This window comes from Euleptes europaea, chromosome 1 (genome assembly GCF_029931775.1).
Source record: "Euleptes europaea isolate rEulEur1 chromosome 1, rEulEur1.hap1, whole genome shotgun sequence".
In the NCBI taxonomy this organism is placed as follows: Eukaryota; Metazoa; Chordata; class Lepidosauria; order Squamata; family Sphaerodactylidae; genus Euleptes; species Euleptes europaea.
The window spans coordinates 16,476,968-16,494,226 of NC_079312.1; the positions used below are offsets into that span (position 1 = coordinate 16,476,968).

At 48.3% G+C, this 17,259-nt stretch overlaps 1 protein-coding gene across 1 annotated transcript; it reads left to right on the forward strand.

The window, feature by feature from the left end:
• Window positions 1-561: 561 nt before the first annotated feature.
• Window positions 562-15,610, forward strand: LOC130492441 (E3 ubiquitin-protein ligase TRIM7-like). The gene is made up of 9 exons (XM_056866193.1): window positions 562-1,005; window positions 2,896-3,060; window positions 3,561-3,656; window positions 4,173-4,403; window positions 5,666-5,688; window positions 8,268-8,386; window positions 13,812-13,844; window positions 14,939-14,941; window positions 15,093-15,610. Exons 1-9 carry the CDS (start codon window positions 562-564, stop codon window positions 15,608-15,610), a joined length of 1,632 nt encoding a protein of 543 aa, XP_056722171.1.
• The last annotated feature ends 1,649 nt before the right edge of the window (window positions 15,611-17,259 follow it).

Genomic DNA, 17,259 nt, shown 5'->3' on the forward strand with positions numbered 1-17,259 from the left:
TTTCAGTTGCGTACAGTAATCGTATTCGATTTCAAGCCACTACAAGGTGTTTAACATTTGTAACGTCTTGTCTAATGTTCAAGGGAGCCCACTTCATCAGGGGCTCACAGGGCCCCACTTGCCATGGGGCAAGCGGACCCCCCCCCCCGGCCAGTCCGCCACTGCTGGTTGTCCTTTTGGGAAGGGGCCGGGGGAGGTGGACACTGGCCGCGGTCAATCCGCTCTGCTGCTCCCCTCCGCTGCATCCCAACTTTCCCCGGACTTCCCCCGGGAGGCGGAGGGAAACTTCTCCCCCCCCCCGGGTTTTGCAAATGCCCACCCAAGGAGAGGGAGGGAGACGCTTCCTCCCCAGGGTCCACCTTCCACCACCCCCGGCCCTTTTCCTAGCAACTCTTTCTCTCCACCTCCCCCCCACGGAAGCCGCCCATTACTAGGTCGTTGAGGGCGCAGCAGCAACAGGGAGTCCTTTGCAGGGAGGGAAACTGCCCCGTGGCCGCTTTGGAAAGCAGGGAAGCGAAACTAATTCTTTTTCTCTCTCCCTCCCGCTTAGCAGAGCCAGCCATGGCGGCCGGGGGTCCCGTCCAGGAGCTGTGCGAGGAAGCCTCTTGCTCCGTCTGCCTGGACTTCTTCAGGGACCCGGTGACCATTGCGGAGTGTGGCCACAGTTTCTGCCGCGCCTGCCTGACCCGCAGCTGGGGGGAGTCGTGGGCAGAGGCTTCCTGCTGCCCCCAATGCAGAGGGCGAGCGCAGGAGGGGACCCTCCGGCCCAACCAGCAGCTGGCCAACTTGGTGGGGATAGCCAAAAAGTTCACTCTGCAGGAGGGAAAAGAGGTAGAAGCGACGGGGGGAGAAGGCGAGGGGGGCGTCTGCGAGCAGCACCAGGAGCCCCTGAGGTTTTTCTGCAAGGAGGACGAAGCCCCCCTCTGCGGGGTCTGCCGCAGATCGGAGGAGCACAAACAGCACCAGGTGATCCCTCTGGAGGAGCCTGCCCGAGAGAAGAAGGAGGTAAGAAATCTCTGAGGATCTTGCTGGGGACCAGCCGTGATTTCTTCCTGTGATTTCTTCCTGGCTTCTCTGTAGATGTGGTCCAGTGAAAAGAGTCCTAGCTGGAATGCAAATAATGGTACATATTAAACTAATATCCTTTTAGGCCCCCAGCTGCAGGATCCTGGGCTAGGCAGATCCCTCCTTCTGTCTGATCCCACCGGGCTCTTACTGTGTTCTGTTTCAGAAGAGTTGGTTTTTTCATGCCGATTTTTTTCTACCTTTAAGGAGTCTCAAGCCCTGACCTGGATGGCCCGGGCTAGCCTGATCTCATCAGATCTCAGAAGCTAAGCAGGGTCAACCCTGGTTACTATTTGGATGGGAGACCACCAAGGAAGTCCAGGGTTGCTATGCAGAGGAAGGCACTGGCAAACCACCTCTGTTAGTCTCTTGCCATGAAAACCCCAAAAAGGGGTCACCATAGATCAGCTGCGATTTGTCAGCACTTTACACACACAAGTAGTCTCAAAGTGGCCTACAAACTCCTTACCATCCCCTTTCCACAACAGACACCTTGTGAGGTAGGTGGGGCTAAGAGAGTTTGGAGAGAACTGTGACTGGCCCAAGGTCACCCAGCAGGCTGTATGTGAAGGAATGGAGAATCAACCCCAGTTCTCCAGATTAGAATCCACTCTTAACCGGTGCGCCACACTGGCTCTCCAGGAGAGAAGACTTTTCTTGCATCTTGGTGCCTGGCTCAAAATTTCCCTTTGGGTCAAAGCAGCCTGGAGTGTTTGGGGCCTCTTTTCCAGTTGTTGGTTTATAATGTCAGTGTGATGTTTTGATTCTTCTGTTCAGCTGCAGATTGGCTGCCAAAGGAGTTGGTGGTAACCAGAGCCTTTCAAACATCATGTTCTCCTTCGAAGCCCTGCCATCTATCCCTCCAGGGGACGCCTCTTTGTAGGTTGTGGAGTTTGATGGTTGAGGAGGGGCTCTCGATCCTTGTGCCCCCAGACTCCCACGGACACGATCCATTTCCTCCCAGCGGAGCAGTAATATCTCCCATCCGTTCCTTACGGTGGGAATGCTGTTGCCTCTCCTGGATTGAGATCTAGCAGCATGGCCAGTCCAAGACGTGTCACTGCCTAAGGGGGAATATCCAGAGCAGGGGTCCCAAATCTTTTTCAGCCTATGGGTACCATTGGAATCCTGACACAAAACACTGGGCACAGCCACAAAATGGCTGCCACACCTTGCATTCAGTCACACAGTGAAGTTCCTTGTGCTGCGGCAAAGCAATTAAAAAAAAAATCTACACAAGTCTCAAATGGCCAGTTAGAAGTCCTCCCGGGCAAAAGCTCAACCCACTTTCCAAAAACACTTGTTGGGCACCAGGAAAGGTGTTGATCAGCTCAGTGGTGCCCACAACATCCTGCTGGGGACCCCTGATCCAGAGGATGTGGTTCCCGTTCCCCCCCCCCCCCGCTCTTGGTGAAGAGGGGAATTCGAAGATCATGCAACTGTAATTGTAAATCTGAAATGAGGTGGGGAGCCAGGATGTTCCTAATTTCCTTAATTTTGGGGTTCCTTTTTCTGCAGCAGCCCTAGATGCTACCTGAAATCTCGTTTCTAGAGGAAAGTCAGCAGCTGAGGATTTAGTGGTGGATTTGCCGACTTTCAGATGCAGGGAGCGTGTGGTTTACTCCGAAGCAGGAATTGTTACCAATCCATTGGCTTTCAAAGGAATTTTAGGTGTCAATAAAAGCTTGGTTACTTCTCTTTCCTATACAATATGTTTTTTTCTGAATAAGTCACTGATTATGTCCAATATTTACAAAGACAGAGAGAAAGAGAGTTCAAAAACATGGGGTGGGGATAAAACAAATATGGTTCTTTTGTTTTTGGCATCAGACAGTCGTAGCAGCCAGAAAGGAGAGAGTTTGCCAGAAGCACCAGGAGCCGCTGAAGTTCTTCTGCAAGGACGATGAAGCCCCCATCTGTGTGGTCTGTGACCAGTCCCAGGAGCACAACGATCACGAAATCATTCCTGTGGAGGAGGCTTCCCAAAAGTACAAGGTTGGAAATCGACATGGTGGATGATGGTGGGGAAGATCACGTGTGGATCCTTTCTAGCTGCACTCCTGGGTGTCCCATGACACTTTTTGTAGGGAAATGCTCAGACCTTGGGCCCAAACGGGGAGTGACAACATCTCTTTGTTGCCCATTTCCTGGCTTGGCTGCTCCCTTCCTAATTGCCCTCCCCTTGTGCTCAGGGGGTGATGTTGGGATGTCGCACTCTTCAGGGCTGGCTGATTGTCCTACCAAACCACCAGAGGCAGCAGCCTACTGGTGGAAGGTTTTAACTATTCCACACACACACTCACACATACACATGATATTCTTCCTTTTTTTAAAAAAAAATTGCTATCCCAGAGTTCCTGTTAACCCTCTGGCCAGGGGTTGCATAGGGTGGGACATTCTGCACTTATATCTGATTTGGGCATTGATGGCAGTATTGCTTTAGGATTTATAGTAAAAGGAGCAAACCTTACTTTTGGGACTTTCTCCCCCCCCAGGATCAGTTCTGCAATTGTATGGAGGTTCTGCGGAAGGAGAAGGAAAAAATTCTGGCGCATAAAGCCAGTATCGTGAAGGAAAGCCAAGACCTGCTCGTAAGTGTCCTTATTGCTGGGAAGTGAACAAACAATGGAAATATACATGGGGTGGGGGGGGACACTGAGTACAAAATGCAGAAAAGTCAAGCAAGAAGGCAGGCTCTTCCCATTTGGAATGGCTTGGTTTTCCACAGAAACGTTAATGAAAGACCACTTAGAATAAACTTTTGTGAATATTAAGTGGGGCACCTTTCCTCTTACAGCTCTGCAATAAAAAGGGTTCTGGAAGTAACCATAGTGCCTGTGCATGGGGGGGGGGAGAGAGATGTGAGAAGCTGCAGCACGTGTTTGAATTTTGTAAAGTAAAACCACTCCAAAAAGAAAATAATGCAAAGATAATTCATAAGTCCTTTGGATGGATACTTCTCAATCTTTCTCTTTTCCTACTCAATCTTGATGTGATCTGTTGATGTGAAAGTCAAAAGTGTCCTTCTGATAGGAGTCTCCTAAGGTACCCCTTCCCACGGCAAAGACTGGCTGTATTCTTCTTCTTTCCTTCTTTTTCCATCTCAGAAGCAAACCAAAGGAGAGCGGCAGAAGGCAGTGACCAAGTTCAGGCAATTGCATAAGTTTCTGGATAAGCAAGAGAAGTTTTTGCTGACCCAGCTGGAAGAGGAGGAGAGGGAGGTGGAAAGGAAAAGGGACCAGCACCTGGCTGAACTGTATGAGGAACTCTCCTCTCTTGAAAGCCTCATCCGGGAGATGGAGGAGAAGTGTCAGCAGCCGGCCAGTGAACTCCTGCAGGTAAGAGTGTGGCAGGAACAGCCCAGGCTCCCCTTTGGGAGGAGGCTGCCTCCAAACCCTTTCTGTGCCTCCTTCTGCCCCATTTCATCTCCACCTAGGGGCAGTGGCCATGCAGAACTCCACCTCCTGGAAATGCTGCTCCCCCCAGAGCCCCCTGCCCCTCCCCGATAGACCAAGGCCAGGAGGCTTCCATCTCAGAAGCAAAAGTATGTTTGTGCATCATCCAACAGTCTGGGGAACTTCATGCAAGTCCAACCAGGTTCACGGGTAGCTCTTTCCAAACAACCAGGAATGAGGGTTATATTCAAGACTGTTCACAGGATGACTGTGGGGGGTGGGGAATGTAGCTTATACTGGTTGCCTGCAGATAGGTGCGCAAAATTACACAGACACACAATGGCAATCACAAGTGGTAGAGGGATGGCATCCACACACCTGTTGCTGGCACCGCTGTGCTTGCTGTTGGCAACCCATCATGTCTGTGCAGATGTGATGGCATTTGGGCCCAGACCCCCCTTTTCCTTTCCCTGCTGAGCCACATGACAACACTACTGGGAAAAGAGGGGGGAGCCCTTTAAAGCGTTTGGCTCTTCTCCTCTCAGTCCCTGCGGCCACTATCCCTCCCCTCATCAGAGGGCTTTTCTCAGGCTTTAAAGAAAAGGGCAATGGCTCGATTGCTCTAGCGTTGTAACATCATAATAACCTGTTGCACTAATTCCTAGCTTTTCCAGTTATAACTCTGCAACGAGTAAATACTTAATTTTTTTTTAAATGAAAGCTGGAACCAGTATGTTGTTACAGTGCAACTGTAACATAGCTATTTTTTGTTTAAACTTGGGAAACCCTTCAGCATGGAAAGAAGGGAAATAACAGAGACAAAGGGCTGAGGCATGAAACGCTGCTGGGAATGCCTCTGCTTCCACAGGTCGCCACAAGAATGACGCACCCTGATCTGAGGGTTTCTGCCTTCCATGTGAGGGAAAATCCCTTTCCAAATACTGAATAGTGGCCGCTATTGAGTTGTCATAGCAGATCACCCAGCTCTGCTCTGAAATGGCTCCACTTTGTCGATAGTAACCTCACAAAGATTTTCTCCCACTTTATGGAGATGCTTCCCAGCTTTCAAATGGAGTCTGCTAGCTGGACACAGGAGAAGGGCCAGAGTGGAGAATTTTCCAGGGCCTGAGGGGGTCTTCCTGTTGTGGCCTTTTAGCAAGCTCTGAGGTCTCTCTTTTTTCTCTCTCTCTGCCATTTTTCTTTAGGATGCCAGAAGCACCTTGCAGAGGTAAGTGGGTCTTGCTCATTAACCTTCTTAACACTGGGGGTGATCTGGGTTTGAGTCTCTAGCTGCAGTCATTGCACAAAATGGCAGTTTTGAAACTTTATTTGGCCCAGATAATTCCTTGGTTGGCATCGGGGCTGGCTGTGGGGGCACTTTAGAGGTGAACACTGTGGTGACAACCCAACCCAATCGGATGTGCTCCATTTGTTAAGGAGGGTCGGGGGAGTCTACACATGAGGAAGCAGGAGTTGCTGTGTGCCATTTTTCCACCAGAGCTCCTGCCACCTCATGGCACTTAAATGTGTTGCTCCTACTCAAATTTGTCCTTGGCTGTTTCCACACTGGCCATTTGCCTCACATTCAAGGCTGTGGCAAAGCAGGAATGGCAGCGATTCCCCCACCCCACGTGCTTTTTGAGGGTTTTTTTTCCACATCAGCCTTTGGGGCAAAGAAACCTACTATCAGGGAGCCATGTTGCTGCTGTGCTGCGTTGGCAGCCATGGCAAAAACAGGGCTTCTGAAATAAAGCATTTGTCCTGCAGAGCAACCCATGATGGGGAATACATAGCTGGGGATCAAAAAATTTGTACCTCTGCTTTAAGTCTCCTCAGGTAGTTTCAGAGTTAGAAGAGTTGCCATGTGACATTATTGGGGTCGAAGTTTCCACACCTCCCACCAGGGGCAAATGATCAAAAGGAACAGAAGTAAACACACTTCTGGGTATGGTGATGTCATGTGACCTGTTTCCTTCCACCGTCTCTCAGCCTCACTCTTGAGAACATAAGTGGAGCTTGCTGAGTGAGACCAGTGGTCCATTTAGTCCAGCATCCTGTTTCACACAGTGGCCAACAAGTTCCCCTGGATGGCCAACAAACAGGGCACAGAGGCCGAGACCCTCCCCTCCTGCTGCCTGACTCCTAGCAGCGTTATTCAGAGGTTGGCTGCCTCTGACTATGGAGGTTCCCTTCAGTCACCAGTTCTCATAGCCGCTGGTGGACCTCTGCTCCAGGATTCTGCATAGTTCCCTTTTAAAGCCGTCTGTGTTCATGACCTACAGTGAGTTCTCCACTTCATTGGTGGGCCCTGAGTTCTAGTATTATAGGAGAGGGAGAAAAAGACCTGAGGGGACTGAACCTAATTCTGCCCTCCTCTATTTCATCCTCACAACATCCCTGTCTGAGAGCAAGAGGGACTGGTCTAAGGTCACCCAGTGAGCCCTATGGCTGCATGTGGGATTGAACCAGGGTCCTACTGATTCAGACCATTGGTCTATTGAAGATAGTATTGTCTACTAAGAGCAGTAGTGGCTCTCCAGGGTCTCTGGTAGAGGACTTTCACACCACCTGTACCTGATCATTTGACCTGGAAATGCCAGGGATTGAACTCAGGATCTTCTGCATGATAAGCAGATGCTCTACCTCTGAGCCACAGCCCCTCCCCTAACTCTGACCCTAAAAGTCCAGAGCTCCAACCACCCCTGCTTTTTTCCCCCTCCACTGGACATTTGCAAGGCAGATCTGGGCAGGGGAAGTGGGGGTTGGTGTTCTAAAAGCCACACTTGAGGTTTGCTTTTTTTCAGAGTTAGGTCTGGGTTCCCCTCAGCCACACAGAAGTTGGGGGGAATGGCTGTGAAAAAAGGGGGATAAAAAGAGGTGCAAAAGCACCAGTCTGGAACAATGATTCAGAAAGAAAGAAAGAAAATTACCAAAGTGTGCATAATTTATATTTTAAAAGTAAAAATACAAAGGATTATTATTGTTATTTACATAATTGCACCACAATATATCCAATAATTCAGCAATTCTCAATTGCAGTACAGATATCAGTTACATACACAATGTGGCAATTCCAAATAAAAATAATAAAGAATGGAAAAGCACACAACGAAAACAAAGACAAGATGCTGGCCAGTTCCTGTTTCGAATCTTCATCACTCCTGAACTACCCTTGAGTAGGAGCGAAGATGTTTTTCTTTTGAGGTCATACGGTTCTACATATTAGGATCCTGCCGTTGAAATTCCAGCTTCTAAAGCAACCGCTGGTATTTTTGTACCTCTTTTTTTCTGTTGTTCAGAGGTTTCCTTTTTCTCTTCTTTGTTAAAAAAGAAAGCAGAGCCCATCAGATTGCTATCGCGGGAGAGGAAGGGCTCCTGCCTCCCACTCCCCAGCCATTTTTCATGCCAGAACCACCCCATTTTTCCTGCTTCACACACACAGAACAGTCCAAGTGGAGCAGCAAAAAATGGAGAAAGAACTCCCCCCCAGTCCAGTTTCAGCACAGGACAATGGCTTGGGGGGGGGGCTGACAGGAGCCCTTCCTCCCCCTGTGGTGGTGGACTGAACCCAAATGGGCTCTGTTTTATTTTTAAATAGCCACTCCCCACAGCTGCTGTGTGGCCTTTTGGTTTTAGGAGCTACAGTGAGGTGGACGTTGCTCTACAAAGAGCCTCCCGTCTTGCTCTGCTCTCACCCTCAGCTTATGTCTCTCAGCTTTCAGCCGATTCCTTCCTCTTTCTCTGATCTGCCTGGGGCGGGGGGATTGTGGATTGGATGGATGGTACCTTGACATGATTTTTCTCAAGGTATGAAGAAAAGGAGGCGTTTGAAGATCTAGTGGCTTTTCCTCTTGCATTGAGGCGGTGCATCTGTGACATCTCAGATTTAAGTCTCCTGTTGGAAGACATCAAGAAGCAATTCAAAGGTAAAGAGCATAAGAAAATCCAGTGGTTTGTTCATACAGTGGCCACCAGGCACCTCTAGGAAGCCCACAAACAAGACGACTGCAGCAGCAGCATGCTGCCTGTGTTCCACAGCACCTAATATAATAGGCATGCTTCTCTGATCCTGGAGAGAATAGGTGTGCATCATGACTAGTATCCATTTGACTAGGAGCCATGGATAGCCCTATCCTCCATGAACATGTCCACTCCCTGCTTAAAGCCTTCCAAGTTGATGGCCATCACCACATCCTGGAGCAGAGAGTTCCACAATTTTAACTATGTGTTGTATGAAGAAATACTTTCCTTTGTCTGTTTTGAATCTCTCGCCCTCTAGCTTCAGCAGATGACTCCACATTCCAGTATTATCAGAGAGGGAGAAAAGCTTCTCCCTGTCTACTCTCCACACTATGCATACTTTTATAGACAGGTTGAAAAGCACCAACATAGATCCCTGAGGGACCGCACTGCTGACATCCCTCCATTGTGAGAACTGACCATTGATTCCTACTCTCTGCTTCCTGTTTTTCAGCCACCTCCCAATCTATAAGAGGACTTGTCCTTTTATCCTGTGACTATGAAGCTTGCTTAGCAGTCTTTAGCGGGAGGCTTTGTCAAAAGCCTTTTGGAAATCCAAATACACAATGACCACAGGCTCATTCCTGTCCACATGCTTAATGACACTTTCAAAAACCTCTAAAAGATTACTGAGACAGGACTGAGCTTTGCAGAAGCCATGTTGGGTTTTGCTCAACAGGGCTTGCCCTTCTATATGCTTGACAATCCTATCTTTAATGATGCTATCCATCAATTTACCTGGAACAGGCATTAAGTTAACTAGCCTGTAATTTCTTGGATACCCCTGGAGCCCTTTTTATACATGGGTATTACATTGGCTACTGTCCAGGCCTCTGGTACTGAGGCTATCTTAGGGACATGTTACATATCATCATTAGAATCCTAGAACAGGGGTCGGCAAACTCATTAGTCAAAAGAGCGAAATATCAACAGTACAATGATTGAGATTTCTTTTGAGAGCCAAATTTCTTAAACTTAAACTATATAGGTAGGTACACTGTTTATTTACTTAATAAACTTTAATTAAAGTTTTAAGTCTTAATTAAACTATAGGTACACTGAATAAAACTTGATATCATACTTAATAGTGATCTTATTTATTGATAAAAATTAAATTCTAAGTCCCTGCCATTTCCCCCTCCCCGTCCGGAGTCCTCGTCTGGAGGCCTGGTCTACCCCCATAAAAGCCTATTGGTGGACCTGGCCTCCAGCTGAGTCCCATTGGGAGGCCAGGTCTACCCATTGGCTTTCTTGGCAGTAGACCTCGCCTCCGGAGGCCCATAGAAGCCAATTGGTAGACCTGGCCTCTGAAGGGGGACTTTCCCCTCCTCGGAGTCCAGGTCTACTGCCAAGAAAGCCAGTGGGTAGACATGGCCTCCCAATGGGACTCAGCCGAAGGCCAGGTCTACCAAAGGAAGCTCACCCCGCCCAACAGCTGATAGGCGGTGGGGCCAGGAACCGCCGAGCCGCCCGCCCAGCAATCGCTCAACTAGAGGGGAGGGGAGGCTTTAGCCTCCCAACCATTGAGGGCAAGGGAAAGGGGGACCCGGCCATCCTCCACGGCAGGGGGTGGGAGACAGTGCGCCCGCTCTCTCTCGGGCATGCCGGCGCGAGCGGGCGCAAGAGCAGGGGCTCCAAACCAAGTTCGGAGAGCCGCACTCAACAGGCCAAAGAGCCGCATGTGGCTCTGGAGCCACAGTTTTGAGACCCCTGTCCTAGAATTATGAGCCTTCTAGTCCAACCCCCTGCTGAATGCAGGATCAACCTAGAACATCCCTGACAAGTGTTCATCCAGCCTGTGCTTGAAGACTGCTAGTGAGGGGGAGGTCACCACCTCCCTAGGCAGCTGATTTCGAACTACTCTTACTGTAAAAAACAATTTCCATCCAGCTCATACTTTATACCCATCCTATCTTCTGTAGCCGACAGGAATAGTTCCCTCCCCTTCTCTCTAAGTGATAGCCTTTGAAATACTGAAAGAGAGCAATCATATCCCCCCTCAACCTCCTCTTTTCCAGAGTGAGCATTCCCAAGAAGTTCAGCAATTTCCCATTTGACTTCTTGAAGAACTCTAGGATGGATACCTTCTGGTCCCAGCGACTTCTTAGTTTGGTGTTTGTGTATATGTTCTAGATCTTCCTGCCTTGTTACCACTATTTGCCCCAGCTCCTCATTTTCCCTTCCCCAAAACACCTATTTAGGAAAAGGTATCTGCCCTATATCTTCAACAGTGAAGACAGTTGAGAAGATTTCATTTAGCTTCTCAACAATCGCTTTATTCTCCCTTAATGTTTCTTTACTCCAGGGGTGGGGAACGTCAGGCCTGGGGTGGGGGGTGGGCGTTTAAGGCCCGCAAAATCATTTGGTCTGGCCCTTTGTGGGTCCTGGCAGATCTCTAGCTCAGAAGAATCTGGTGAGCCGCCCCCTCCCGCAGACAGGAGTAGCCTCTATTCAAAGCAGATGTGAGTTTTGCCGAGAAAAGGACCCTTTCCCCCCCTTGCAGCTATGGAGCTGCTAGGACCACCCAAGAAACTGTGTTAACCCTTTCCCACCTGGGCCATGGAGAAACATATTCCCTCTGTACTACAAGAGGGCTGGAGGTGGAAGTGGCAACAATGGAGGGGTTAAAGGAGGCAGGGCCAGAATGCACAGGGTGGGGTGGGGGAGGCAAGTTCTTAGCCAGTGTGTCCTCATTTCATCCCTGCAGGCGAAGGCGGCTCCAACCATGCGGAGCAAAAGCAACTCCCGGCGTGCGGCTGGACGGCTATGCCCAGCTGGTGCAACAGACCATCCTAGGCCACTAGGTGGGCGAGTGTGCCACCGGTTGGATGCCTGCCTGCTTGCCTGTGCGGGGGGGGTGTCATCTGGGGCAGCTGCCTGCTTGGGGCTTGGTCAGCTAATTTTTAAGTTGATAATTTTGTATGGCTCGCGAATGATGTTATAAATATCCAAATGGCCCTTGGCGGAAAAAAGGTTCCCCATCCTTGCTTTACTCCCATTGTCATCAGATGGTCCAACTGCTTTCCTAGCAGGTTTCTTGTTCCTCCTGTTTTCTTATTTCTTATTGTTGGCCTTGATGGGTTAAGTGATATGGCCCTCAAAATCTTTTTTTGCATCCCTAATTGCGTTTGCATTTCCTCTGTGCAGGTTTCGGTTGACTGTTGGTTGTCTCGTTTGGACAAGCCTTAAAGTTTCTGAAGGAAGCCTTTTTCTCTCTCATTGCTTCCTTCACCGTACCCTTTTGTCATGAGCGTGACCTCTTGGACTTTATACTATTTTTCCTGACCTGTGGTATACAATCTAACAACCTCTAGTGTTGGGGTCGTCAGTAGCTCCCAAGCCTTTTCCAAAGATTTAACCCTCCTAACTGTTCCTTTCAACTTTCTTTTTACCAGATTCCTCATTTTAGAGAAGGTTACTCTTTTAAAGTCAAATATATGAGATTTCCCAGGCACCTCCCCACATACATATCAATTAAATGTGATGCCATTGTGGTCACTTTTGCCAATTGGTACAACTACATCCACATCCCACACCAAGTCTCTGGCAGCAGCACTGAGGATTAGATCAAGGGTCACCTCCCATCTGGTCAGTTCCATGACCAGCTGTTCGAGGGCACAGTCATTGTGTATGTGTATAAATCTGATCTCTTTGGCTTGACTGTGTTGGAATATGCAAGGCTGTCATATTAGCTGTGACAGGCAGACTTAGATGGAAGAGATCTAACTGTCAACCATAGGCTGACGCAATAGCCTGGAAAGCCCCTAGGAGGCCTGATTATACTGGCCAGATCTAGTTGAGGCCAGAAACTGAGGTGTGGTGTTGCCCCTGGAGAATGACTAAGCATGTACTTCTAATTGATGCCTGGAGGTGGCATTGTATATAAGTGTAAGACTCTGTGAGTCTGTGTCGGGAGTTATGGAGGAGAGAGTGTGTATATAGCACTGTAAATAAACCACTGCATTTCTACAAGCTCTAGTGGTTCTGGTGGTCATTCCTGGACGTTGGCACAATCCGCCAGCTCTCGCGTCAGACTGGAGCATGCATTTATCCAGTCAATATGAGGGTAGTTAAAGTTGCCCATTATTACTTCTTCATCTCCTTTGGATGCCTCCCTGATTTCATTCTCCGTCTTTAGATCACCCTGAGCCTTTTGGTCAGGGGGCGAATAGAATGGTACTAAATTAACTTTGAGTCCTTGTACCCACAAGATGAGTCTTCCCTTTTTATGGTTTCTAGTTTATTGGACACTATGCCATCCTTGATATACATAGCAACACTCCTTCCAGTACGCCATTCCCTGTCATTTCTGTCGAGTTTGTATCTAGGTATGACCATATCCCACTGGTTCTCTCTGTTCCACCAGGACTCTGAAAAGCTCACTATATCTATTTTTTCCCTTAAAACCACTCGACCTCCCACATTTTTGTTTGGAGGCTTCTGGCATTAGCAAAGAAACATAATATTCCGTTTCAATATCTTCTTCAGCCTCACTGCCTGCCAGTTTGCACAGGCTTATTTGAATTTATGGCTTCAATGCTTTATATTGATAATTTTCTCTATTTGAATGATAGCTGAAATCACAAGGTTACAGTTCGAAGATGTCAAAATGGAATATTAAACCACACACTGTCACTGTTGTTACTCTTGTAATTTTTTTACTGTTACTAATGCTTTTGCTTCTGTTCATTATGTCTGTAGTATGTTACATATGAGTCACATTCATTCTGTTAGCATTTATGGAAACAGTTCATTCGTCTTTTGATATTATTTGGCTAGGCTCTGGAATTTTCAATGTTAGCAGCATTTGTTTGATTATCTAACGTGTGCAACAATTGTATGTTTTTGTATTAGCCATAACATATAAACGCTTTGCAGCCTCTGGTGCAATGCACCTTTTTCTCTCTCCTCCATTCAGAGGTTTCTCCCTTTTCTTTTTTCCTGTTTTTTTGACCAAATTGGACCTGTTAAAACCGTCCCCTTTGACTGAGTGTGTGTTTGCTTGAGTCTGTTGTAGCTGAGACCACAGAGTGGTCTCAAGAGGGACTACTAGTACTGTCTTTAAGCAGAGTTACACCCTTCTAAGCCCATTGAAATCGGTAGGTTTAGAAAGACATAACTCTGCTTAGGATGGCACTGTGAAACCTCTCTTTGGAACCTCTCTCCAGTTTAGCTGGAGTGGACCCTTGGGCCACAGTCCTTAGCATACTTTCCATGAAGTGAATCTCTAGTCACTCAAAGTGACTAGTGGAAAGAAATGTGAATATTTCCACAAGATTTGTGATAGGCACAAGGGTCTGCTGCTCACTTTCGGTTCCTTTGCTTCCTCAGACGCTGTGGATTCTGGACTTCACCTGCAGAAAGGTATATTTTTCTTCATACACCGATCAATTATTTCTTAACTAAAAAGCTTCACCTTTAGAATTTGTGTTCTTCAACTTGCTGTTTTTCCAGAAATAACATTACGGCCCCCGGGCCTGACGTTCCCCACTCCTGCTCTAGAGGACACAGAGAGTTTCAAGGGAATGTAAATCCTGCTGTCTCCCTTCCCCAGAGTTACCTGTGCTGTGAAGTGCAGAAACAGTGGGGTGTTTTTGATTCAAGGTGTTCTGAATTACAGGAAAGAGGGGTAATCATTTTTTAGAACAAATGCTTGAAGGTTGGGTTGAGTAGAAATGTCATTCTTGGGATCCAGGAAAAACTTGTACAGCCGTAGTGTACAAGTGGAAAACCTCCAAACCATTGCAAAATTCATGTAATACCTTCATTATTTATTATTTAAATTGGCACAAACATTGTGTAAGCTCCCAAGCACACCAGAGGCCTTCATCAGGTTGGATGTTATAATCTTTAAAAAGACAGACGAGTGGAAGGCAGATTCTTCAGGCTGTGGTGTGAAGGTCTGATCTCTCTTGCTTCCTCTGAGGGTGCAGGCAGGACATCAGCTCCACTTTATTGCTGGCATAACATTACCTTACAGCACATACCCTGAGAAGCTGCATTTAGTCCAATCTTTGTTCTTTCATTGACACATAGAAACCACCCCAATCCCATCCAAAATGGTCCCAAATGCCAACTGAGAAACACATCTCTCTGGCAGGCTGAAAGCAATGGGAACACCCTTCCAACTTCCATGTTTTATTCAGAGTCAATGAAAGCCAAATTCAGTGGTATTACCCATTTTGAGATATATCTCGGATCAGGATTAAGAGCCACGACCCGTTCAACCCATTCTGTGCCTCTGCTCATTGTCCTGTGATTTGGGTGTTGGTGTAAACGCCCTCTCGTGTGATTTCTTACGCATGCACACACAAACCCTGTGAGTGAAATATCCATGGTCCCCTTCTTTGGGATAGGATATTATAGGAAAGAGGTTGTGTTGTTGGGGGAGGGTTTTTTTATTATGCATTTTATCTGCCTTCTCTGGAAGCTGAGAGGAAGGCTGCTCTGCCTTTTAGCAGGTCAGGAGAAGGCAGGAGAGAGTCTGTGAATCCAGGAGAGGATTATGAAGAGGTGGGAGCAGGAGGAGGAGGCAGAACAGGGCAGAGGGAGAAAAATCTCCCAGCTGAAAACCCTTATCTTCTTGTCTCCTCATTCCCCCCCCCCCCACAGCAAATGTGACTTTGGATCCAGACACGGCCCATCCCCAACTCATCCTGTCTGAGGATTGGAAAAGCGTCAGACGGGGAGAAAAAGCTCAAGCTCTGTCCAGCAATCCTGAGAGATTTGACCAATATGGTGCTGTGCTGGGCCGTGAGGGATTCACAGCAGGCCGCCATTTCTGGGAAGTCCTTGTGGGAAGTGAGGAAAGATGGGCTGTGGGGGTGGCCAGAAAGTCTGTGGGGAGGAAGGGAGAGTTATTATTTAGTCCTGAGGGAGGGATCTGGGCTGTGGGGAAGTGGGGGGGACACTACAGGGCTTCCATAAAAGACCGTGAGCCTCCCCTGTCCCTGACCGGGGAGCCCAAGAGGATCCGAGTCCGCCTGAACTACGCTGGGGGCCGAGTGGCCTTTTTCGACGCTGACCGAGGATCCCTGATCCACGAGTTCTCCGGAGCCTCCTTCTCTGGAGAGACCCTCCTGCCCTTCTTTTGGGTGTCTGAAAAAGGCCACCTCAAACTCTCTTCTTAAGACCCTTCTCTCCACACCAGGAGCATCAATGAGGCATCTCCGGGCTCCCAGACACCAAAACTGACTGGAGTAAAAGGGAGACATTTTCATCTCCCAACATTCCCTTTTTTTCCTTTGTATCCTAGTTCTTAAAGTGACAGTAACACATTTATGAGCCCCGTGGCGCAGAGTGGTCAGCTGCAGTACGGCAGTCAAAAGCTCTGCTCGCGACCTGAGTTTGATCCTGACGGAAGTCGGTTTCAGGTAGCCGGCTCAAGGTTGACTCAGCCTTCCATCCTTCCGAGGTCGGTCAAATGAGGACCCAGCTTGCTCGGAGTAAAGGGAAGACGACTGGGGAAGGCACTGGCAAACCACCCCGTAAAACAAAGTCTGCCTAGGAAACGTCGGAATGTGACATCACCCCATGGGTCAGGAATGACCTGGTGCTTGCTCGGGGGACACCTTTACCTTTTTAAGACATTTTACTTTGTAAATAATAACAGGCTTCATGTCAAGGAGAGCTCAATAGACCCCTCCTCCAGCCTCCATTCCTCTCAAGTACAAGAGGAACAACCGAAGATTGTGGAGAAGAGGCCCTGCAAGTTTAAGTTGATATTCTGGACTTTTCTTGGCTTTACTGGTCACTACCTGTTAGGATTTGCCTCTCTGTTCCTCATAGCCTTTCTGGAGGGCCCTGAAGATCCTCTCCCTATCAAGGCTGCTACATTCATTGCAGTTGTGTTTCAATTATACCAGTGGTTGAAAAGATGTTATGCTTATGATAAAGTCATGTTAACTTGAAAACTTTGCTGCTTTGGATTTCTTGGGGGGGGGGTTATATTGTAACTGCCGGACAACCACAGGTGTGTTGTCATTGACTTGAACCATCCCCAACTCTCCAGTTGCAAAAAAAAAAAAAAAAATCAGGAGGGGGAATTTGCTTAGCCAGGGTCCTGTTTGGTTATGTTTGAATGAAAGATTTCATTTTTAGTGTCTCTCGTCAAATCATTATAAGCCCTTTTCTTCCGCACAGCGGTCTCTGTCCTTTAATTGTATTTTCAACAAATTAGGTGCTCATACTTGGTTGTTACCACGACCCTGCGAGGAAAGTTTGGCCAAGAGCTACTGAGCTTCATTGATAGGGTTGCCAACTGTGGCCTGAGAAATTCCTGGAGATTTTGGGTGAAGAGCTGGGCAGGGGAGGGACCTGAGGGGGGCATAACGCCAGAGAGTCCATGCTCCGAAGCAGCTGTTTTCTCCAGGGGAGCTAAATTCTGACACCTGCAGATCAGTTGTAATTCTGAGAGATCTCCAGCGCCCACCTGGAGGCTGGATATCCTATAGCTGAGTAGGAATTTGAAACCCAGGCCTCATCAGTTCAAGTCCACCACACTTCTTCGAAGCACTAATGTATCATTTTCGCTTTAGAAAATTTGGTGATAAATGGGATTCCTGAGACTCGGGGGAATGGTGGCTCCCCTTCCCTCCCTCTCCTGCCTCCCCTTCCCACTTGCAGTGCTGCTGCCTCCACCTGCCTGGTGTAGGGGGCAATGGCATAGGGGCACAAGCGGCTCCCTTTCCTCTTCCTCCCTGCCTGCCCACAGAGCTGGGGGGTAGCGGCAGCTGCAACTCCTCCACCCACCCACCTGGCTCATGTGGTGGCGACAAGG